The 25,417-nt window shown below is 44.9% G+C and overlaps 1 protein-coding gene across 1 annotated transcript in view; it reads left to right on the top strand.

The window, feature by feature from the left end:
• The window catches only part of CEP290 (centrosomal protein 290), a 186,737-nt gene that overhangs the window by 63,728 nt on the left and 97,592 nt on the right, over window positions 1-25,417 (top strand). Inside the window, exons 18-25 of the mRNA XM_088454395.1 lie at window positions 1,295-1,379; window positions 2,804-2,931; window positions 3,921-4,085; window positions 4,433-4,582; window positions 5,111-5,226; window positions 6,107-6,209; window positions 7,089-7,319; window positions 16,604-16,777. Coding sequence (XP_088310521.1) covers window positions 1,295-1,379; window positions 2,804-2,931; window positions 3,921-4,085; window positions 4,433-4,582; window positions 5,111-5,226; window positions 6,107-6,209; window positions 7,089-7,319; window positions 16,604-16,777 — 1,152 coding nt within the window. The remainder of the gene's footprint in view (window positions 1-1,294; window positions 1,380-2,803; window positions 2,932-3,920; window positions 4,086-4,432; window positions 4,583-5,110; window positions 5,227-6,106; window positions 6,210-7,088; window positions 7,320-16,603; window positions 16,778-25,417) is intronic.

Here is a 25,417-nt window from a genome sequence, read left to right as displayed (position 1 = left end):
TGAATTCTCCTACCACAAAATTCAAGGATATCTCCCAAGATGTCATCCTGTTTCTAGATCACACTGGCTATGGCTGCAGATTTTGTAAGCCGCTGCTGCTATACCTACACTTTTTCCATGCTCTCTGGTCAGGCCACAACAGCACTAACATGTCATGCCAGTGTGGCGCCTGTACCCTGCACTGTCCTCTCTTTCTGTCCCTCCCAGCCAGGCATAGAGAAGCCCTGCCTCACAGATGAGATTAGGATCTGGTAGCTACTTGCTGAGAGAATGACTACACAAATAGGCCCTAGTGTGGCCAGTTCACTGCCTTCAGTGCAACAGCTTGTTTTTACTCAATTTGTTAAATGATCTTGTCACTCTGTACTCAGAGTCAGTTTACTGGTAGTCTTTTGTACCATCCTACACTTTTTTATACTTTTAATGATTTCCAGATAAATTAATATTTGCCACTGAAAATTTAATTTTTCTATAATTTATAGATTTGTTTTTGAAGGCTAGAAGGAGACTATTCCTGTAACTGTTCATAATGGAAAAAGTTTTATGGGATATTTGAGCCTATAGATCAGGGATGGAAAACCTCAGGCCCAGGGGCCGTATAAAGGGGCCTATCCACTAGGGACCTGAACTACTGAACATCTAGAGTTCAGACCTTCAGGTCACCGAGGTGTGAACGTCATTCAGTGCAGGAGTCCGACCTCCTATTTTTGAACATGCTGAACCTGACGAACGTTGTCAGGTTGACTGGCATGTTCAGTAGATAGTCGGGGTCGGCAAGTACCCAGAGTGCACGCACATCGCTGGTCCTTGCCGGCTATCCATTACCCGACTTTGTGAACAATGCGACCAAAGCCTCCAGATTTGTTCACAAAGTCGTATAATGGATAGGCCCCTTAAGGTCCACGGAGTCATTTGGTTTGGCCCTCTGAGCTTTTCTCTGCCTAGAATGGCACCCTGCAGACAGAATATATATAGCAGTGTCACCTGGGGCGTCCTTAGGACGCTTCATACGGTCACACAGCTGTCTTTACAGCTCCCCGGAGCATCCTTAGGATGTGTGACGTCACATGGAGGGAGCGTGGCCTGCCCCGGCCCACAAATAATGTTGTATATATCAAAATGGCCCTTGGCAGAAAAAAGGTTCCTCACCCTTGCTATAGATCATCTAGAACAGTTACATTATGAGTGAAGGGGGGACATAGAGATGCAGAAGGTGCAATTGTATCATAGGACCCAAGGGTTGACTGTTTTGGTTTTACTGCTGCACATTATTTCCTAACATTTTTATTTTTAGAATGAACATCTGACAAAACAGTTAAATGACAAAGAAAGAGAACTAGAACGAAGCAAAACCATTGTTGCAGAATTAAAATCTAAGGGTAAGTAAAGCTTTTCTCCAAATTCACAGGATTTACTATATTTTGCAAAAAGAAAAATAAAGCACATATCTGTAACGTGCAAGTTATGCAGATGTGTCCTCATACACGAGCCAAACAGCCCCTGTCGGCTGCCAGGTCTCTTGCGCAGAGCATCTTTCTTGCATCTTTTTTTCACCCGAAAATTAATCTTAGTCGTGATGTGACTAGGACGTACCACAGGACTGCACTGATAATTTGATATGTGACATATGTTTATCTGTGTAACTGATTCTGAATCTGTAAACGAAGTGCTACAATGCAGCAGCCGCAGCTTTTTTCCACACCAAGGCCCTCATTCAGAGCCGCTCGCTATTTGCGGACGTTCGTTCTAAAACAAGGGGTGGCTATTCAAATGAACCGTTCGCTAATTGCGGTCTGTTCACGCCTCTAAGTCTGAACGAGCGAGCAAAACTTGCGGTTGTAATTTTGAAAAATACGCCCCCTTGCCGCTCGCACCATACGTCATGTCCACTATTTATTAGATTAATCGAGTACATCGAACAGCGTATGAACTGCTCGCTATTCTTGTGGCTGGTTTTTTCAACCGCTATTTTGCGAGCAGTTCTGAGTAAAAATAAACCAAGTGACGTGGTCAATGACGCTGCTGTATTAATTATGCACTCCCTTAAAATGCCCGTTTTGACCTTTAAGCACGCCTGCGTTCGAATTCCACACCCCCGTTTTCAAGCACCTTCCCCTGTTACCACCCACATACGCATCCTTCTGTCACTCAAAATAGCAGGCATTCGCTATTTAGCGAGCACACGATTTTCGGCCGCACTGACTGGTTCGCGCATGCGTATTAAAATCCGTACGCATGCGCAGATGTGCGAACATCGGTCAGAACGAACGAGCGTCCGCTTACGAGTGGCTCTGAATCAGGGCCCAAGTTCCATTTTGCTTCATATACAGAGTCAGTCACGCACCGGTATACAAGTGCTGCATATCAAATGAATCCGTGCAGACTTGTGGTGCGTCTTAGTTGAATCGGATTGCGACTAAGATGCGTTTTTGGACAAAAAAGCACAAACAGAGTCTCACAGAACCTGGCAGCTCACTTACGCCAGGAGTCTCGTGACGCATGTCATATTGAGGCTGGGTGTATGAGAACACATCTGCATTCTCTACATAAAAGTGTTATCAAAGCACTGCAACCATGTATTTATGTGTATATGTAATGTTATGTTCTTGCCTGTACAATATTGTGGTTAAGCAGTTTGTATGTTTTACGTGCAGGGATTTTGTGACTCCAAATAAATGAAAAATAAAGTATTTATTTTTGCCAGATTTATTATTATTGAAAATCTTCTTTTCACTACTTGTTATTTTAGCTTTAAATGTTAATTGTAAATAATTAATTTTCATCAAATTATTTTGTTGTCTAGTGAAAGAGCTATCTGAAGAAAATAAACAACTTCAACAAGGGATGGGAGAAATATTACAAGCCATTACGGACTCTCAGAAAGGAGATGAAGCCACACTAATTATCCCTAGTCTAGAACGACTGGTTCATGTGAGTAACACTTGAAAACACATTAAATAAAGGTTCAAAGAGAGACAAACTGTACTCTATGAAAACACAATAAAAAGAACATTTAAAAAAAAACAGTAAATTCTTATTTTTCCTTTTTTGTTTTCAAATGTGGTTTCTTTTTTTCACCCACACATTATTTTTTTTAAGATGTTCATAGGATTGTCTGGGGATACAGAAAGGAAAAGGAGATGAGGCTACATTAAATCACATAATTGAGCATTCACATAACAGTATTAAAATAAGTGGGAAGTCACAATGGGTTGCTAAGGTAAAATCCAAGACAGTCAGTGGATACATATTCACCAAGTTGTGATTTAATTATATGCCATATACTTACTGAGCATTACTGAAGTATCAGTGTACATTGAGGAAAAATCTTATTTGGAGATACGCTGTGGTGAATTATTTCATTTAGACATGGTTTGATAAATTTATCCAATAAAGCTGGTCCAAAAAAAAAATGTTTTCTGTTTGTACTTAGTGTACGTTGTGTTCCATTTTTTTATTTCTTGTATGAGAGAAAGCCAATCACATTTTTATTGGTTGGTACTGGTTGGCTACCTGTGCATAGGGATAAGTGATTTGGCGGCTATATCTTCACATGATACTGTTCAAGAGATGGCTAACATCCTGACCCTGCAGGAATGCCAGTGGCTTCTGCCATTGAACAGGTAGTAGGTAACTAATAGTTCAAATGCGTTTAATTAATAGTTAGGAAAAAAAAGTTTTTAATATCTCTTTAGTGGATCCATATCCCCTGCTGTCACCACCAGTAATGTCCCATGTAGATTTGTTTTTTAACTTGTTAGAGAAAAAAAATAATATATACTTATATTTGCATGAATTTATGGATATTGGTGGAAAGGTGAAGACCCCCTGTCTTTCACAAGTGGACAGATTTCACAGCATTAGGCATCCAAATTCATGTGTGTGTTTATGAAGATTAAAACATGCTGTTCATCTTTCAGGCTATTGAAGCAAAGAATTCTGGTGGCATATTTGATGTTGGTTTGCATCTAAAAGCCCAAGTTGATCAACTTGCAGGCAGGAATGAGGAGTTAAGGCAAGAGCTTAAAGGATCACGGAAAGAAGCTGTACAGTTTTCAAACTTACTAGCAAAAGCCAATGAAAAGGTACATGGCTGATCTACCCTGTCTCATGGTTAACAACCAACTGTATTATGTACAGTGGTACGAGACCAATCAAAAGTAGAAAATGTAAATTGTGTTTTTTTTTTTTAACATCTTCATGGGAGAGTGCAGATTAAATGCAAAGTCATTTGGAAAATGTTCTTTTTATGTTTTATGCTTCCTAGTTGTTAGCAGGTCTGAGATCCAGACTCTGACTACTATATGTTTTGTCAAATCTGATTCTATACTTTCTACAGTTCCAACCTCACTGTATAAAACAATTAATATATCAAATCTGGTTACTGCAATACTTCCACATATTGAATGTACAGATTTGCCTGATTTCCTAGGTTTTGCATCTTGAAAGGGAAGTTACACTTCTGCGTCAGTCAGAAGGAGCAAACATTGTGTTCAAAGCTGTGAACCTCCCTGAAGGAATGCCTCTCTCCAGCACCAACCTCATCAACTCTCTGAACGAGTATCTCTTACATCTTCTGCAGGTAATCTCTTTAAAGCCATATTGTGCACTGGGTCAACAAAGGTTGACAATGATTTGGTCGACATTGAAAAACATCGGCATGGCAAAAGTTAGACCGTACAGATGGTTGACAGGTTCAAAAGGTCGACATGAAAAATGGTCGACACAGAAATGGTTGACAATTTTTTTTTATAATCATAATCTTCACCCTAACCATCCCCTTGGTCCCTAAAAGCCCCCCTCTGGTAAGTGCCTACGTGTCAACCATTTCTGTGTCAACCAAATCATTCTCAACCTTTTGTATGAAACCCTCTGCACTAAATCTCTTTGACATTTGAAGTCATCCTGCATGATGATTCATCTAATACTGTGCTCATTTTGGTTATTGGGCTGCATAACAATGGTTTAAAATATTTACACTTCACTTTTTATTCAATACAGTACGTATTGAAAGATAATCTCTGATATTGATTTGCAATCTTGTACTGCATTGAATACATTGCACTGCTAAAACAATGGTAAGTTATTTTTTATTCCCCCATGTTCGCAGGAAATCGACTTGAAAGAACAATCAGTATTGAAGTTAGAGGAAGCATTAGAGGACTACAAGAGAAAATATGCAGTGATGCGGCATCAGCAAGGCCTGATCTACAAGGAATATCAGAGGTAAATATGTGTTTATATGTATACAGTTTTTTTATACTAGTGCCTTGAAAAAATTTCAACTAATTCTTTCAAACTACAGAATCTTAAATCTAGAATTTAAATTTGATATAATTTTCTTATTTTTAAAACTGAAACATGTAAAGTAAAACATACAGTAGTTTAAAAATAAAACAGAAACAAAGCAGTAGCTGTAGATCAGTGGTCGCCAACTCGTAGCTCGCGAGCTACCAGTGGCTCACGGTGTTAATCTTGGTAGCTCACCTAGCTGCAACACTGCTGAGTCAACTAGGAGAAAGTGACCTCTGACGCGCGCTGGTGGAGCCACAGGGAAGCACATCAGGTTATTGTCGCAGCCTCTACAGCAATCACCTGTTGTGCTTCTCCGTGGTTCCACCCACTGCAGGACTCCCGCCCTGCCGGAAAATCACACAGCATTTCTGCCTATTTCTTATGCTCTTTTACTGCACTTACCTCCTTGGAGCCGGGAATTAACAGTGAAATTTGCCTGTTCTTAAACTCTATTTACAAATTACAATGATATCATTGTAATAAATGCATTGTTGTTTTCTATGAAACATTTTTCATTAAATGACCTTCAGTTGTACGGTTATTAGCCAGATTTCTTTTTCTACAATTTTAGTAGCTCTTCAGGAGGTTTCATTTTTCGCAAGTAGCTCACACTTCAATTAACGTTGGAGACCACTAATGTAAATTTTGTTCTTTGGCATCCACCAATCTGTTTTAAATAGTTCCTTATTCAAATAGATTCTTTTTGTAGCATTTTTTTAAAGCTTTTGGGAGCTATGACCTTTTTTGGCAATAGGTGCCCTCTAAGAATATTACATAAAGAACGTTCTCTTACATTTATGCATTAATGTAGTGAAAGAGAATCCTGGCAGCTGGAGGCGGAGAAGCTCAAAGAAGAAAATTCAAAACTGACAAGTCATAGAGAACAGGATGCAGTACAAGTGAGAGAATATATGGTAAGTTACAGCTTCATTCACTGGCACAAGTAAACACTAAGTGCCTGATCTACAAGTCTGTTTATTAAAGCGTTGAGTAGCCACTCTTCACACGTTAATATTGCTTTTACCTCTTTAAAATTGCACCTTTCTGTTGGTTCTGCCTCAACAGACAAAAATATTAAAAAGAAAAATGTAAAATAAATCTATGCTTCTATATAGAGCTGGTTCCCTACCAGAAATATGGGAGAGCAGGTTGAGGGTTATAATTAATACTGTTCTTGCTGAAATACTATTAACATTGCTCATTTACCTTCGCTTAAAATCACATGGAGTGAGATTAAGAAAAGCCACAGCTAATTACTTTTTGCACAGTATGCAGAGTGTTTTTTTAGTTATTTTATAAAGATATAAAGAAACCCTAACGGCTATTGTAGGTAGAAACTCTATTGGCTATTTCAGGTTAACAAAATCAATTTCTTGCAATATCACATGTATGTTTATTCAATTTCAATGTGCATAATATGGTCTGGAGTAAGTAAGGAAAGCATCTTGTAACATATATTCAACCAAGGGTTAGAAGCATAAATGTCAAATCAGGCAATTGATTAGGCACTTCTCAATAAAAAGCCAACAGCGGCAGATCAACAATACAACCGTACAGCATCAAAAGTTGAGCAATGTGAATAGAATAATGTTTCTACAAGGATGGTATAGCCCACATGTAATCTCATGGCAAATAAAATATCATTGGTCCTACTCGGAAAGTGCACAGAGATGTACCTAAAGGTTCCTTCATGCCTAACTAATAGAACAATGACCAGTTGCTAACTCAGGGTCCTTAAAAGGTAAATAAATAGAGCTGTGTAACCATTTTTTTTCACCTTACTCTCACCACAGAATGTGTTAGAAACACTAAAGATGGATCCAGATGAAATGAAAAGGATGACTGCAGAAAACGCCAGAAAAATGACCGTACTGCGAGTTAATGAGAAGTCACTGACTAGGCGATACACAACATTATTGGAAATGGAACAGCATTTGCGGAAAGAAAATGACAAACTGAAGAATGAGATCTCTGACATGGAGGCTACTGTAGGAGAAAGAATTGGGTATCTGCAGAGATATAAGGTAATGTGTATAAGCTTCTTTCAGTTAAAATAGGTTTTACAAAAGTAATAATGCTCTTTTGGCTAATTCCTTTATGTAATGTAAAGTAGATCAGTCTTGAATTACCTACTGTTTTGCCACATTTGTCTATGTGCACCTCATTCAACAGCTACATGTATTTTCTGATGTACAAACAAGCACATGGAATTATTTTGTTATATACCCTGAAAACTGTGAGTGAATGCTATGGCTGCATGAAGTTCTGGTGAGTTTGACCTCTCTCAAAACAAAATTCCATTTTCATCATTCCTGTTTTTCTTTTTAATCTTACAGTAAGATGCCAAATTGAACACCACTTGTTTCATATTGAATATATATATGTGTGTGTGTATGCAAGATATATATATATTATTTATTTTATTTTTAATTTTTTTCTTCTTTCTCAACTAGGGGGCACAGGGATGACCTCTCCAGGCTGTACCCAGTGTACAGCCTGAAGAGGAGAGTCTGGGCACCAGTTTGTTAATTGAAAATTCCCACAAGCCCAGGCTCCCTCTCCTCTATACCCCGCCCCCAGCCCCTGGGCCTCAGTTTGAGTTTGGTGCCAAGCAGGAGCTGGCCATCATTTTCAGGGTGCTGTGTTAGATGGTCCTCCCATATTTTATTTTATTTACTTTATTTTACATAAGTGTTTCACTACATTACTGCATAGTGGGGCAGTGTAAGGCGTCCCATAGGCCGCCACCACTGCAGCTCCACCACCCCAGCGCCGGCGGCTGCAGCACTAGCGACTGGGTCAGTGACTTTAGTCACAGACTCTCACATATCAGGAGCTGCACCAGGCGCACAGCGAGGAAAGCAGGTAAGATGGCTCCCTGCATGCAGGGAGCCGTGGGTTCGCGTCTGTCAGCGCTGGAGCAGGTTTACCTCCGACGGCATGGGCTTCCGTTCTGACCGCACTCACCACTAGACCACCTGGGACTATTACATGGAGCAAAGGCTGCTTCTTAGCAGCAGTGACCATGTTCCCTGATGGTGATGCCAGACGGGTGGAGGTTAGTGCTTCCCTGTTCGCCACTCCCTCACCCCTGTGGCTTGCTTTCCCTATGAGACCAGTAAGCCCCAGGCAGTTCCTCCCTTCCCTCCTAGACACGGGGCGGCCATTTTACAGCATTGCCCACCCCAGCGTTGGAGAGGGAAGCTGGGCCCCTGTCTCCTCTATAGCCTGCACCGAGTGCTTAATTCACTGCTCCTACCTGCTGTTTAGGCTAGTTTGCTGAGCTTATCCAGCCCATATTTTTCTGCATTAAGTGGTCTGTGTGTAAGTGTACTTTACTTGTGTGTCTGTACCTGTGTTACTGGTTACTGAGAGACATCCTTTTATATATATATATATATATATATATATATATAAATAAATATAATCAGGTGCATAAATATTGGGACATTGACAGAATTTTCATACTTTGGCCTCTATTCACCACCACAATGGCTTTGAAATGAAACAAACAAGATGTGCTTTAACTGCAGACTTTCAGATTCAATTTGAGGGTAATTACATCCAAATCAGGTGAACGGTGTAGGAATTACAGTGGTTTCTATATGTGTCTCCCACTTTTTAAGGGGACAAAAGTAATGGGACAAACTAATCAATCTTAAATCTAACTTTCACTTTTTAATACTTTGTTGCAAATCCTTTGCAGGCAATTACAGCCTGAAGTCTGGAATGCATAGACATCACCAGACGCTGGGTTTCATCCCTGGTGATGCTCTGCCAGGCCTCTACTGCAAATGTCTTCAGTTCCTGCTTGTTCTTGGGGCATTTTCCCTTCAGTTTTGTCTTCATCAAGTGAAATGCATGCTCAATCGGATTCAGGTCAGGGGATTGACTTGGCCATTGCATAACATTCCACTATAGAGCCTTAAAAAACTCTTTGGTTGCTTTTTCAGTATGCTTCGGATCATTGTCCATCTGCACTGTGAAGCGCCGTCCAATGAGTTCTGAAGCATTTGACTGAATATGAGCATATAATATTGCCCAAAACACTTTAGAATTAATTCTGCTGCTTTTGTCACATCATCAATAAATACAAGGGAACCAGTTCCATTGGCAGCCATACATGCCCACGCCTTGACACTACCACCCCCATGCTTCACTGATGAGGTGGTATGTTTTGGATCATGAGCAGTTCCTTTCCTTCTCCATACTCTTCTCTTCCCATCACTCTGGTACAAGTTCATCTTTGTCTCATCTGTCCATAGGATGTTGTTCCAGAACTGTAATGGCTTTTTTAGATGTTGTTTGGCAAACTCTAATCTGGTCTTCCTGTTTTTGTGGCTCACCAATGGTTTACATCTTGTGGTGAACCCTCTATATTCACTCTTGTGAAATCTTCTCTTGATTGTTGACTTTGACACAAATACACCTACCTCCTGGAGAGTGTTCTTGATTTGGCCAACTGTTGTGAAGGGGGTTTTTCTTCACCAGGGAAATAATTCTGTCATCCACCACAGTTGTTTTCCGTGGTCTTCCGGGTCTTTTGGTGTTGCTGAGCTCTCCGGTGCATTCTTTCTTTTTAAGAATGTTCCAAACAGTTGATTTGGCCACACCTAATGTTTTTGCTATCTCTCTGATGGGTTTGTTTTGATTTTTCAGCCTAATGATGGCTTGCTTAACTGATAGTGACAGCTCTTTGGATCTCATATTGAGAGTCGACAGCAACTGATTCCAAATGCAAATGTCACACCTAGAATCAACTCCAGACCTTTTACCTGCTTAATTGTTAATGAAATAACGAGGGAATAGCCCACACCTGTCCATGAAATAGCTTTTGAGTTGATAGTCCCATTACTTTTGGCCCCTTAAAAAGTGGAGGCACATATAGAAACCGTTGTAATTCCTACACCGTTCACCTGATTTGGATGTAATTACCCTCAAATTAAATCTGAAAGTCTGCAGTTAAAGCACATATTGTTTGTTTCATTTCAAAGCCATTGTGGTGGTGAATAGAGGCCAAAATATGAAAATTCTGTCAATGTCCCAATATTCCAATATTTATGCACCTGACTGTGTATGTATGTGTATATATATATATATTTATTATAAATAATATATTTCACACTGCCTAAAGACCCTTTTTGCTTTACCCTCTCTGATTGGGTGTGTGTGTGGTAATTTCTGCGACTCACAATATGTCCAGAAATAAGACTACAAGGGTAGTAAGTGCCACAGCGCTGCGCACATGTAAGAAGTGTTTTAATGTAATTTCTCCACAGGATCCAAAGCATGATGGCCTGTGTGTCTGTTGCTTTGGGTCTCTGCAACAGGTGGTTGTGCCCATGGATTCTAGTCAAGAACCGGCTTGAGCGTCATGTTTGACTCGGGTAATGTCAGTTTGTAGACCACATGACAGTCCCAGTACCACCTGTCCCTGTCGTTGTGCCACAGCTTCCCATGACTGAACCACCCTGGATGCAGTCTTCACGCAGTCAGTACAGTACAGGGGTTGGCTCAAGTGTCCACGTCCTTTCAGCAGATGCTTGCTAAGGATAGGGCTCCTAGGCATAGACCAGCTCAACGCGAAAGTTACACTCCGTTATCAGGTAAAGGTTCGGATTGTGAGATCTCTTCAGACGGCGAGGCATTGGACATCACTAGTGATGTCAGTGGGCCGGCTTCTGACGGTAGGCGTTCCCTTGGGAACGCCCCGTCTGGGAGGCACGCCCCCGGCACGCCCACCAAAGGGGGCATGCTGTCAATCAACATCGACAGCACGCCCCCTTTGATCAGACACAAGGAGCGAAGGAAAGTCCTTCGCTCGTCACGTCTGGCGCATGCGCACGACGGAGCTCCCGCCGTCGTGCGCATGCGCAGTGCACACCATCGACCCACTTGCGAGTGGACAGCTGCTTGCGAGTGGGTCTGAATCAGGCCCTTAGACCATTTTCATTAGGGTTCTATAATAACTACCAGGTCAACCTCTATTTTCTGAGAACATCAACAATAGGAAGAGAAACTAACAGAATCTGATAATCTGGACAGGCTTCACAAAAAAGTAGTCTCCGCAGCATAAACACCTTTAGGTGACTCTAACAGCAGAGAATGGCAAAAGGGAAAGAACCAAAAACACCTAATTATATTTAGCAATTCCACACTGTCATTAAAATTATACAACTTTGCATTAGCATTAGGTAGACCCACATTGTCATTAATATAATGTAAACTCACATCCACATTAATATTATGCAAATTCACATTATTATTATATACATCTAGCTCCGTAATTTCTTCTCCCACCAGAACCTCTGCAAAGTCCCAGTCCTTGTGATCTTTTTTCTTTTATTTCCAGCTTTTAGGGGTTTTCATCCAGCTAAGGAACATATCAGAAGAAAAGGAAAATCTCCCTCCAAGGGACTAAGGCCCTCATTCAGAGTCGATCGCTAGATACAAGCGGTCGCTCTGAATGAGGGTGGCCGCTTGTGGTGTGAAGTGCGGCCTCCTGGTCGCTAGCTAAGCTGTGGGTTACCAACCACAGCACTAGCGAGCGACCAGGTTGATGGTCGCGATGGTCAGGACCATCGCGACCATCGGGGCTTGCGACGAGACCTGAGGGAGCTTCCTGCTCTGATCGAGCAAGAAGCTCCCCACTGACATCATTGCTGATGTCAGTGGGGCCGCCCCTAAACGGCAAACGTTCCGTCAGGAATCCCTCCGTTTGGCCGGCCACCCCCCCTGCCCGCCTCCCAAATGGGGCGAGCTGTCAATCACCATTGACAGCTCGCCCCTTTGGTGCGAGACCCGTAGCGACAGAGCGCCCGTCGCTAGCCAGGTCTTGTGCATGCGCACGTCGGAGCCGACTCCAACGTGCGCACGCCCAGTGGACAAACATCGACCCGGTTGCGAGCGCTCAGTGCTTGCGACCGGGTCTGAATGAGGCCCCAAGTTTGACATGAATCACCATCTTCATCATTTTCCCTTCCCCACAAGAAAGCCTGGCCAGTCTCATCTCAATAACAGGTGCTGGTAAATATGGGCAAACACCAACCTTCAAGGTGAGTGCCATCCCCATAGCAGACAAGGACACTGAGGCAGTTGGGTATGGCTAAATGTTCCCATGAATATAGCCAATATGAAAAAGGTGATGATAGGAAACTTTCTCTGCTGGAAGCACAAATGTGTCCTTACTAATCTTTGCTAAAATAACACCAAAGATCCCTCTATCTGGCACCACAGTGATGGATAATGGTGAGCCAAGATACCTATTGTAATGTGTGAATTCTCTCAAAAGATTCCGGTTCATCTATCTTAAATATGCAAGAAAATTCAAAGAATATAAGTAGAATTAGCAAAACAGTTGCAGAATGTATAAAAAAATAGAAGAGAGAATTAAGACTAATCAACATTGATATCTATCCATAAGACCAATATCCATTTTACCCCAAAGTCCTGGGTCTGATACGTCTTCTGTCCCAGTGGAGGCTCCGACCCCAGTAGACGTAGAACAGTGAAAGCTATTCTTCTAGTGGAGGACTCTGAGCAATCTACTAGATCTTTAAAAGACAGAAAAAGACAGTGGCAGAATTTCAGTCTTCTGTGCAGCTAGAAGACCTCCTAGCCAAGGCATGGACTCACCCTAGTAGACGCTTTCAGGATCCAAGCGTATTGCTTCTTTTTAAACTCCCCCTACAGCGGATAGGGCTAAGTGGGAGTCTCCTCCCCCAGTGGATTTCCACATTTCTCGGGGTCATCCCTCCTAGCTATCCCTAACAACCAATGGTTTACATCTTGTGGTGAACCCTCTATATTCACTCTTGTGAAATCTTCTCTTGATTGTTGACTTTGACACAAATACACCTACCTCCTGGAGAGTGTTCTTGATTTAGCCAACTGTTGTGAAGGGCTTTTCTTCACCAGGGAAATAATTCTGTCATCCACCACAGTTGTTTTCCGTGGTCTTCCGCGTCTTTTGGTGTTGCTGAGCTCTCCAGTGCGTTCTTTCTTTTTAGGAATGTTCCAAACAGTTGATTTGGCCACACCTAATGTTTTTGCTATCTCTCTGATGGGTTTGTTTTGATTTTTCAGCCATCTTCCAGCACTGTTCGCCGTCTTCATCCCTGACATGCAAAATCGTCGTTACGACGTCCATGCAGACGAGTGGGCGCTACATCCGGACGTCTTTCAACTGTTAGTTTGATGCTGTGGCTTGCCGGACATCGACATGATGGCGTCTCGCTACAACCATAAGCTTCCGAGATATTAGTCCCGCTCCAGGGATCCAGAGGCTCTCCTGGTAGATGCACTTGGACCTTCCCACTGATTTATGTCTTCCCTCCGATCTCAATGATTCCGTGGGTCCTCCGCAAGTTCAAACTGGAGAGAGGGACCCTAAGCTCCGGATTGGCCTCTGTGCATGTGGTATGCAGATCTCCTGGGCCTCTACACAGACGCCCGTCTGCGCCATCCACCATGGCCGGATCTTTTGTCTCAGGGTCCCTGCCATCCGGGTCTGGCCCATCACACTTTGACAGGGTGGCTCTTGAGACATCTGAGTTTGAGTCTCCAGCTCTCATCCTTGAAGGTCCAGGTTTCGGCCTTGTCTGTCCTCTTTTAAAGGCAGATAGCTCTGCTACCGAAAGTGCAAACCTTTTTTTCAGTGTGTTCTCCATATTCAGCCACCATTTGTTTCTCCTGTGGCTGCCTGGGATCTCTTTGGTTTTCCCAGCACTCCCGTCGGCTCCATTTGAACCGTTGCAGACTGTGGACTTTCGTTGGCTCACGTGGAAAACTGTGTTTCTACTAACCATTGCATCAGTTCGAAGGGTGTCCGATTTGAGCGCCCTATCATGACGCTCCCAGTTTCTTGTTTTCCATTCAGACAGGGCTGTACTGCGGACTCGCCTGGGCCACCTTCCCAAGGTGGTATCCCGCTTCCACATTAATCAGGAGATTTTATCTTATATGATGTTCATAAGCGGGGCTGGCCAGCTACTAAGCAGACCTTAGCCTGCTGGCTCTGCTTTACCACTCGCCATGCTTACTCATTGGCGAACCTTCCTACCCCTTCCGTGGTGACCGCCCATTCCACCCGGTCAGTGGGAACTTTTTGGGACGCATGCTGTGGGGCTTCTGCAGAACAGCTCTGTAAGGCTGCCACATGGGCGTCTGCTTATACCTTCATCAGATTTTACGCTTTTGATACTATTGCGTCCTCAGAAGCCGCCTTCAGGTGTTCTGTGCTCACTGCAGCTCAGAAGCGTCCCCGCCCATAGGGGACAGCTTTGGGTCATCTCAGTGTCATCCCTGTGCTCTCTAGTGGAGGAAGAAGAAAAGGAGACTTAAGTTCTTGCCTGTTAAGTCTTTTGCTTTGACTCCATAGGGGGCAGTGGGCGCCCACCCTGACGCACCTGTCTGCTGGGAGGTGTTTCCTTGGTGACCGGTCCGGCTGTACTTTCCATGGCTTGTATGGTCCTGCATGTATGCCAGCCTTCCTTCTCCTCTGCCTCGCTCCTGCCGTTGTGGGTATTTTCAATTAACTATTTGGTGGCCAGATTCTCCTCTCCAGGCTATAACCAGTGTCATCCCTGTGCCCCCTATGAAGTCGAAGAAAAAGACTTGACAGGTAAGACATAAGTCTCTCTCTCTATACTGTACATACATACATACATACATACATACACATCAAAAGCTACAGCACAGAAATGAGGAAGGGCAGGAGTGACTTGAGTGGAGTGGCCCCATGTTCATTCTCCTTGCGGGCCCCCTTCTCTCTCTACAGCGGTGCAAGCAAGTATACAGAGCCTACTTCACATGAGCAGGTCTCCGTGAACATGGCGCAGGTGTCATGTTGCCGGTGATCTTTCTACTGCACATTCGCAAAGGAATAGGAAGATGGCAGCAGCTCCATTTTCCTTTTTTGCTTGTGCTGCTGCCACCGCATGACTCAAGACAAGTAAGTAAAAACATGGCTGCTGAGTGAGCTCCCCTGGAACCATGTGCCCGTGTGTATTATACTAGTGGTAACTTTGCAGAGTGTAGTCTAGCCTCTGTATTTTACATTTACTATGTGGTGACTTTTTCAAGCAGCCACTTGATAGCAGGTTTGACTACAAAATTCAAAGCAGCACTAACATTAAATGCAAAGTGCAGCATGTTTTGCACTTAATATTCGTGTCACTTTAATTTTCGAGGTCAAACCCGCCCCTAAGCTGCAACTTTGTAAATATAGTCCAGATGGAGAACAAAGAAAATTAAAGTAATATATTTCAAACAAGCAGTTTTCTTTCATTTATTGGGACTGAACATACATATTTGCCAATATAGCAGAGTAGCTTTAGCTTAGACTCAATGGTGCTGTGTGTTTCCCTGGGGAGTAATAATGTTTGATTTGGTTGCGCATGGTAACTGACACTGCTACGCAGTGTTAGGACTAGCTCGTCTGCCTTGTTCAAATGTTAGCAGAGCATTAGGTGGACCATGCTGACCCAGCATATGAGAGGTCCCTTTAGTAGTAGGTAACACTATTACTGGTAAGAGAGACGTGCTGTTTAATGCAGCATGTTTAATGTAATGTGATGTTTGATGGCAGGTATAGCTTTTTGACAGAATTTGTAGCCTGCACAAACTTTGCTGCTAGTTATTACACCAGGACTGCGCTTTGATTAGATACAAAGCCAAAGAATATTTAATGGGATGCACAGAAGTGCCAACCAATTTTAATTATGGGATCACAATGATAAAAGACTAACCAATAAAAACGAAAGATTAGCTTTATTGATTGTACTTAAATATGGATTTACGTATTTAACCGTAGCAAGAGTTGATAAATATCAATATATGTATTTGTATAGTAAAGATGAAGGAACTAATTATTTAAACATCACAAGAGTCATTGACATTATATTGATGGCTTGGGAAAATACCCATAGTTGTACTAAATATACTTATGTTTAACTGAAAAAGCTGTTTCATAGGTAACATTATGCAAGAGATATTTTGCTTCAATTAAGATGTTAGTTTCTTGAAGAAATATATTGTAAAAGCTCAAATTAAATGTGTTTATTATCTAATTGAAATACTTTAATAAGACAATGTATAAAATTAGTGTTAACTGTTTTAAGGTCTTATTTCCAACTGGAAATGTTATGATTGAAAAAATAGTACTATATTACAGTTAAATTCTACTTTAAATTTGGCTAATGTTTCATGTCTTGTATGTACAAACCAGGAGATCTAGCAATGCTGAAATTGAATGTAAAATTAAGATACCCGTGTGATGTTTTCCTTATTTTCTTTTTCATTTATACAGGATATTGCTGCTTTTAAAATGGCTGCATTACAAAAGACTTTGGATGACTGTGTCCCCTTATCAGACTTACAAATGGCCAATAAACAGTACAATGAGCTAACTGCCAAATATAGGGACATGCTGCAGAAGGATAATATGCTTATACAGAGGACAGCAAACCTAGAGCATTTAGAGGTACTGCATGTGATCATAATGTCCAGATTATATATGTTTTTATAAGCTTTAAAAATTGTAATATATGGGTAGCTGATCTTAGTAAACTGTGCTAGTATTATGATATAGGGGCCTATTCATCATACCTAAACTTTGTCTGGAGATAATTAGGTTTAGAACTCGCATGGAGTTCTACCTAATTACCAGAGGAATTCATCATTCCTCCTCCCCATAACTGTCTATTTCAAAATGCTGTCATTTTTGCGATTACAGCTTTTCATGAAATAGATAGTTATCTCTATCTACACTAACTTACCGCAGCTGTAATCCATGCTGCGCATGCGCTGTTACATTCGGAAAGCCAGCGCATGCGCAGCACTGCCTACAGCGGCGGTAATTTTGTGTGTGTGTCCCCCCCCTGCCCTCTCCGCTCACCTGCATCCCCCCACCCCCCTCCGCTCACCTCCCCCCGTCCCTGACTTACCTGCTTGCGCAGCAGCCTCAGGCTCCATCTGCTATGCTGTCATGTGGTCTCCCAGCAAAGAACAGTACTGTTTAGAAAAAAAGACGTTTTTTTTTTTTTTTTCTAAACTTTATTGTGCTCTGCTGGGGAGAACACATGACCGCATAGCAGACGGAGCCAGAGGAGAGTCCAGAGCGATGGAGGAAGACGCCAGGGGACCTGCCCAGCTGGAAGCAGGTAAGTGTTACTTACTATACGCCACCTCACAGTGGTGTATGGTAACACCATCAAATTCCGAAAATACCTAAGTTTCGGAATTTGATGAATACAATAATTTCCATTTCTACTTCAGGGTCCATAGGGGGTCCACAGGGTTGACCTTGGGGATATAGCTGGATCAGGATCCATGGGCACCACACAGTTAAGCTTTTAGCTCCCAGGATGCACTTGGGTCCTCCTCTATACCCCGCCCCCGAGCCACAGGCACCTCAGTGTAAGTTGGTGCCCGGCCGGAGTCGGACACCGCGCAGGGGGGGCTGCAGGAGCAGCCCCCAGAAGCTTTTTTAGTTTAACATAGATTTTATTTTATTTAATCTTTCTTTTTACTACAGACGGCAGCGAATGGCTGTCTATTCAGACGCCCACGCTGCCGCTCTGATCCCCGACTGGCGCCGCGACGCCAGTACTGAACTGGGGATCGCGGCGGGAGGGCAGAGTCCGTGCTAGCCGGACTTTGTCTACCTCCCAGGACTGCTGCCGGAGTCGCCGGGAATTCAGGTAAGCCGCGCGTCGCTGGCTAGCGGCGGCGCGCAGAATGCCTTAAAATGCAGTCCTTTAGCCTCCGGTCCTGGGGACAGACCGGAGGCTGCTGGCAGTGGCGGCGGGCCCCCCCATAACCCGTGGGACCACTAGACCACCAGGGTTAACAGGCATGCGGGAAGCCAGAATCCCTAGGGTTATGGCCAGCCAGGGGAGGAAGCCTTCCCTGTCAGCGGCTCCTCCCCTCAGCTCAGCGAGCCTTTCAGCACGCAGTCTGGCGTCGCTGAGCTGCAGACTCTACGGCCACTCCTCCTCTGAGGTCTCTGGGGGCCATTTTCTATGTGGCAGCGCAGATCTCAGGGAGCACGCGGACCGGTCCCCCTGTGTACCTCTCCCCCGAGGGGCGTTTCTACTGACCTCACTTATATAGATCACGTATTTGTGAGGTCCGTCACATACAGTTGTGTGCTACACAGTGCCATATTTTGGGCTGTTGTTCAGCACACCGGTGAGTGCGTTTACTTCTGCCCTGTTGCCAGATATATTTTTTTGGCTATATAATATATTCTGTCATGTCAGACGAGGAGGTTGAGCGCTCAGTGGCTCCGGTGTTGGCCTCCTGCGGACGCTGTTCTGCAGGAGTGGATAGGGAGGATTTGTCCCAGGATGGCCTGTGTAGTCGATGCCAGGTGGCTCCTGGCCCATCCAGACCTTCTCTGATGCAGGAACCACCGTGGGCGATGTTTTCTCAAGTGCTGGTGTCTATTGCGGACCATCTGTCGGTCCCGACTGCTCTCCCTACTAGGGCGTTACCCCAGCCGACCATCCCTCATTCCCCGGGTGTCCCGCAGTTATTGCGGAGTCCTCCTGGGTCTCAGTCAGTGGGTCCCTATGCGGGGTTGCCTATGTATATACAGGCTTCCCCTGTGCCGCAGCAGCCTGTGGTACCTTTTCAAGCCGCTATGGCGACTCCTCCACCCTGGGTGGATGTGCTCTCCAACTCCGTGCAAAATTTGGCGGCCGCTTCCTCGGCTTTTCAGTCAATGTTGCAGACTGACATGCCTTCTAGGATTTCAAAACGCCCACTCATGACACGGGCTGCTCAGGTATCGGACTCAGAGGGTTCCTCAGATGATGGGGAGGTCCCTGATGACACTGACTCGGACGCCTCGGTCCAGGAAATGGATACCAGGTCGTCCATTAATGTGCGAGCACTAGTTAGGGCGGTGCGAGCTATTCTTCTTATAGAGGATGAGGCACCGGTTCCTAAGTCGAAGTTTCCTAGTTTCAAAAAAACTAAGGTGGCTTCTGCGGTGTTTCCCCTGTCGGATCAGTTGACGGATCATATGGCGGTAGCTTGGCAGGCGGCCAGTAAGAGATTCCTTCCTCAGAAGCGGTTGGCTTCTAATTATCCCTTCCCTGAGGCACATTGTAAAAAATGGGAAACTCCACCGGCGGTGGATTCCCATGTCACCCGTTTAACTCGGGGCGCTACCTTACCATTACCGTCGATATCCTCGCTGAAGGATCCCACGGACAGGAAAGTTGAGACTTGCTTAAAGTCTATTTACTTCCTCTCCGGGGCGGTGACCCGAACGTCCATGGCCATCTCCTGGGTGGCCAAGGCCATTGAGGGGTGGGCCAATGCATTGGAAGATACCTTCCCGGACGACTCTCCGGATGTCCAGCAGGCGTTGTTGGGACAAATGAGGGACGCTGCTTCTTACATTGGAGAAGCTTCTTTAGATGCTAGTCTGCTGACCTCGCGGGTATCGGCTGCAGCGGTATCTGCCCGCCGATCCTTATGGTTGCGGTCCTGGAGAGCGGACTCTGATTCAAAGAAAGGTCTGGAGGCCTTACCTTTCAATGGGGAATTACTATTTGGTCCGGACTTGGACAAAATAGTGGATACCCTGGCTAAATCCAAGTCGGCCTTCCTCCCTTCGGCGGCACTGCCTGCTAAGGTTCGGAGTTCGGCTTTTCGTTCCTTTCGGGTTCAGGGTAAGGCGAAAGGTCAGTCCTTCCCGAGACAGTCTGCGAGTAAGACTGCCTCTAAACCCAAGAAGCAAGCCTGGAGTGCTCGGCGCCCTTCTTCCAAGCAGGAAGATAAACCTGCGGCCTGATGGGACGGGCCTCCCTCTGGGGGACCTCAGAGTGGGAGGCCGACTTCTTCTATTTGCCCAGTGCTGGCACAATACCACCACGGATGCCTGGGTTCGAGAAGTGGTCTCCCAGGGGTACGCCCTGTCTTTTCGGCACAGACCACCCCACCAGTTTTTCTGCACGAGTCCTTCTCAGGACAAGACCAAGGTGTTACAGGTTCAGGAGGCTATAGAGTCCTTGCTGAAAGCAGGGGTCATTGTTCCCGTTCCTCAATCACAACGAGGGACGGGGTATTATTTGTCTCTGTTTCTGGTGCAGAAACCCAATGGTTCTCATCGCCCTATCCTCAATTTGAAGTCTCTGAACAAATTCCTCAGAGTTCCCAAGTTCAGGATGGAAACGTTACGTTCCATCATTCTGGCAATGGAACCGGGGGATTACATGGTGTCCCTGGACATCCAGGACGCCTACCTCCATGTTCCGATAGCATCTTCGCACCAGCGGTATCTGAGGTTCGCTATCCTTCAACACCACTATCAGTTCCGGGCGCTACTCTTTGGTCTCTCCATGGCACCGAGGGTGTTCACGAGGATTATGGCGGTCATGGCCGCACATCTTCGGAGCCTGAATGTACGGCTGCTGCCGTATCTGGACGACCTCCTGTTGCTGGCGAGCTCCCCGGAGGTACTGCTTCAACATCTCCACCTGACGATCGCTTGCCTGCAAGCACACAGGTGGTTGATAAATTGGAAAAAGTCCTCCCTGATTCCATCACAGAGGATGGTTCATTTGGGAGCCCTGCTGGATTCGCGTCAGCAAAGGATCTTCCTGACTCCGGAGAAGGTCGCCTCCCTACAGCTGCGGATACGCAGTTGCCTGAGCAGTTGCCGCCTGTCGGTCCATTCGGCTATGAGAGTTCTGGGGTCCATGGTGTCGACATTCGACATGGTGGAATTTGCCCAGTTCCATTCCCGGCCCCTGCAGGGGTTGATTCTATCGGAATGGAATGGGTTACCTCACCGGATCCGCTCTCAGGTGCTGGTGTTGTCTCCGGACGTTCGGAAATCTTTGGCTTGGTGGCTTCAGACAGCTCATCTCGTCGAGGGGCGCCCTTTTTGGATCCCGGACTGGGTCCTGCTCACGACCGATGCCAGTCTCCGGGGTTGGGGGGCAGTGACCGGCTCATTGTCTCTCCAGGGTCGTTGGTCTGCGGAAGAAGCACTTCCCATCAACATCCTGGAACTGCGGGCAGTATACAGGGCCCTGCAGTCGTCCGACCCCGCTCTTCACGGAAGGGCGGTACAGGTGCAGTCCGACAACGCCACCACGGTGGCGTATATCAACCACCAAGGCGGAACTCGCAGTCGGGTAGCGATGTCGGAGGTGTCACGCATCCTGACCCGGGCGGAGGGTCACATTCCAGCGATCTCGGCGGTCTTCATCCCCGGAGTCCTCAATTGGGAAGCGGACCGACGTGCATCCCGGGGAATGGTCGCTTCACCCAGAGGTGTTTCAGCTACTCGTGGACAGATGGGGACTGCCGGAGCTGGACTTGATGGCCTCCCGTCACAATCACAAGTTGCCCGTTTACGGGTCAAGGACAAGAGACGCAGGCGCAAGTCTGGTGGACGCGCTGTCGGTGAAATGGTCTTTTCACCTGGCGTATCTGTTTCCTCCGATATCCCTACTTCCTCGGGTTCTGCGGAAATTTAAGCAGGACGGCGGCACGCTCGTGCTGGTGGCTCTGGCGTGGCCCAGAAGGCCTTGGTACTCCGATCTCAGGAGCCTCTCCATCGACTTGCCGTACCTTCTTCCTCAGCATCGGGACCTGTTGTCTCAGGGGCCCTGCCTTTACCCGGATCTGGGTCGGCTGTCTTTGACGGCGTGGCTCTTGAGACAGCCGTCTTGAGGTCTCGGGGCTTCTCCAGTTCGGTTATTGGTACCATGCTCAGGGCACGCAAGCCTGCTTCAGCACAGATTTATCACAGAGTGTGGCACACTTACTTTCAGTGGTGTGAGTCTAGACATTATGATCCTCAGGTGTTCCGAGTTTGTAGGATCTTGGAATTTCTTCAGTCAAGATTGGACCTCGGCTTACGCCTTGCATCTCTGAAGGTTCATGTGTCCGCCTTGTCAACGGCGGATTGCAATACTGCCAGACGTTCACACCTTTTTCCAAGGTGTTCTCAGGATCCAGCCTCCCTTTGTGCCTCCTGTGGCTCCTTGGGACTTGGCAGTGGTGCTACGGGTCCTGCAGGGTCCTCCGTTTGAGCCTCTTGAGTCGGTGGAGTTCAAGTGGCTGACATTTAAGACTGTTTTTCTCCTGGCAATTGCTTCAGACAGGAGGGTGTCTGAATTGGGGGCGCTTTCCTGTCGCCCTCCTTTCCTGATTTTTCACAGGGACAGAGCGGTGCTCCGCACTCGTCCTGAGTTTTTGCCCAAAGTGGTCTCGAAGTTCCACATTAATCAGGAACTTGTTGTGCCAGCTTTTCAGTCCCCTGATCTTTCTGCTGGTGAGACTTCCTTAGATGTGGTCCGGGCGCTTAGAATTTATGTAGACCGGACGGCTTCGGTTAGGAAGTCTGATTCCTTGTTTATCCTCTTAGGTTTTCACAAGAGGGGTTGGCCTGCCAACAAACAAACGTTAGCCCATTGGCTTCATTCCGTTATTTGTGAGGCTTATGCACAGGAGGGTTTACCTGTGCCAGCCTCTGTTAAGGCTCATTCCACTCATTCTGTGGGTCCCTCTTGGGCTGCTAGACGTGGCGCTTCTGCTGTTCAGCTGTGTAAGGCGGCCACTTGGTCTTCAATTCAAAAGTTTTTGAGGTTCTATGCGTTTGACACCTTCGCCTCTCAGGATGCATCCTTTGGGCGCCGGGTACTCCTTTCAGCACGTTAGCCCATTGGCTTCGTTCCGTTATTTGTGAGGCTTATGCACAGGAGGGTTTACCTGTGCCAGCCTCTGTTAAGGCTCATTCCACTCGTTCTGTGGGTCCCTCTTGGGCTGCTAGACGTGGCGCTTCTGCTGTTCAGCTGTGTAAGGCGGCCACTTGGTCTTCAATTCAAAAGTTTTTGAGGTTCTATGCGTTTGACACCTTCGCCTCTCAGGATGCATCCTTTGGGCGCCGGGTGCTCCTTTCAGCACAGGAGCGTCCCCGCCCTTAGTTGAACTGCTTTGGGACATCCCCAAGGTCAACCCTGTGGACCCCCTATGGACCCTGAAGTAGAAAACAAGAGATATGGTAAGAACTTACCTTTGTTACCTCTGTTTCTACGAAGTCCATAGGGTCCACAGGGCGCCCGCCCTGACGCACCTGGCTTTAAATGGGCTGTGTGACTGGTCACCGGTTTTTCCGTCTCCCATTTCTGTGAGTATGGTTTCTTGTGTGTTCCAGTCTTCCTTCTCTCTGTTCCATATTCTCCTCCGGCCTAGGCTGCTTACCAACTGAGGTGCCTGTGGCTCGGGGGCGGGGTATAGAGGAGGACCCAAGTGCATCCTGGGAGCTAAAAGCTTAACTGTGTGGTGCCCATGGATCCTGATCCAGCTATATCCCCAAGGTCAACCCTGTGGACCCTATGGACTTCGTAGAAACAGAGATAACAAAGGTAAGTTCTTACCATATCTCTTGTTATTCCCATACTAATGTATGGAGAGTGTGGAAATTAATGCAGGGGGACTTAGCAAGGAGATATCAGTGATATCTCCTGTGTTAAGTCTCTACATGAATACTAAAACAACGGTAATTAAGGAAAATGTCCTTAAAAACGTTATTTTAGTGTTGATGAATAGGCCCCATAATCGTAATATTCCAAATGAGAAATCCATACAATTTAAAATACACATTTTTTTTGCACTCTGTTCCCAGTCATGGCTTGGCTCTACCAAAACATTTGCAGGCTACATCTTTAACAACTGTAATGGGCCATACACACTAGACGATAAAAGTGAACGATATGAACGTCAACAATATCATTCATATCGTCCAGTGTTTATGCACCAAATGACCAACAATGCGCGCTTCTGTGGGTCATTAACGATGTTTGCTGTCATGCAAACATGCAGGCCAATCTGAAAGTGCCTGTTCAGGGATGTGGCAGGATGACGTCACTGAACGATATTGTTAACTATATCATTCAGTGTGTACCCCCAATATCTTTCACCAATATCTTTCATCAATATTGCTCAGCACATCGTCTACTGTGTATGAGCCTTAAAAAAAGATAAAACAGGACATGAGGAGAGTAAGTTATGTATACTCTAGTGCTTACCACAATGGGTACAAAATACCCTATATATTCTCACAATCACAGTGTGCAAGACAATTGTTTATAATAAGGACTGGTTAAAAAATATAATAAAATATCACAATGAATGAAACATTTTCATAATGGCCTACTTATTTAAGTTATTGCCAAAGCTTTAGATGGTTGGCTGAGATCTATTCTTTATGTATTTTTTATTGAATCATAAAGAGAAACAACTGTTTTCATTAAACTGGTAAAAAAAAATAGCTTCATGTCATCAGTTTTTCCACATTTAAGTGCATTCTAAAATAAGTCTCTCCTACATAGGCAGTATTTTCTATACCAAAAGTGACACAAGAATCATCTTGAAAATACCTATTTATTGTGTATTAATAAATATTGGATGCATCATGTTGCAGCTTCTTGTGTCCATCAACATGACTGATGCATGTAAAACAGCCCTGAGTTTCGCCTAAGTGCTTTTCATAACAATCATAGTGATTTCATACTGATTTATTTTGACGAATGCTTACGCTGCTATTACCTCTTGGTAACACGTCATAAATGTATGTACAAGTACTGTATCATTGAAAATGTATTCATTGTCATTACTCCAATAGCATAGGTCCTATGGACAGAAGAATCACTCTATTATTGAAGCTTGTTTGGATATGTTATCTGTTTTAAATATGTGTTTGTGCGGGCCTAGATTATCAACGGACAACTCTAGGCTTGAAACTGATCTTCAGGCCTGGAAGCAGGTCCTACAGCTTTTATACATCATAATTGTGCAAGGCAGGCACTGCTGACTTATTTGTAGTGCCATCTTCCAACTAGAATGTAAGCTCTCTCATGAGCAGCACTCTCCTTCCTTTGTTTACATGTCTGCATTTATTTTGTCTACCTTGCATGCCCAGGTTTGTCCAGGATAGCATATGTATAGTATCTGTAGATGACAGTGTAACTTGAGAAATCTAGTTTTCAGCTATCTAGTGCAGTAACCAAAAATAAATTGCATTACAAATAAAGCTTTATTTTTTTTTTGTACTTTTGATTGTGCTATATAAGCATTGTGGTATACAATTCTGATT

Source organism: Taudactylus pleione, unplaced genomic scaffold, assembly GCF_031769625.1.
Source record: "Taudactylus pleione unplaced genomic scaffold, aTauple2 ptg000040l, whole genome shotgun sequence".
Classification (NCBI taxonomy): Eukaryota; Metazoa; Chordata; class Amphibia; order Anura; family Myobatrachidae; genus Taudactylus; species Taudactylus pleione.
This window is presented reverse-complemented; position numbering and strand designations above follow the sequence as displayed.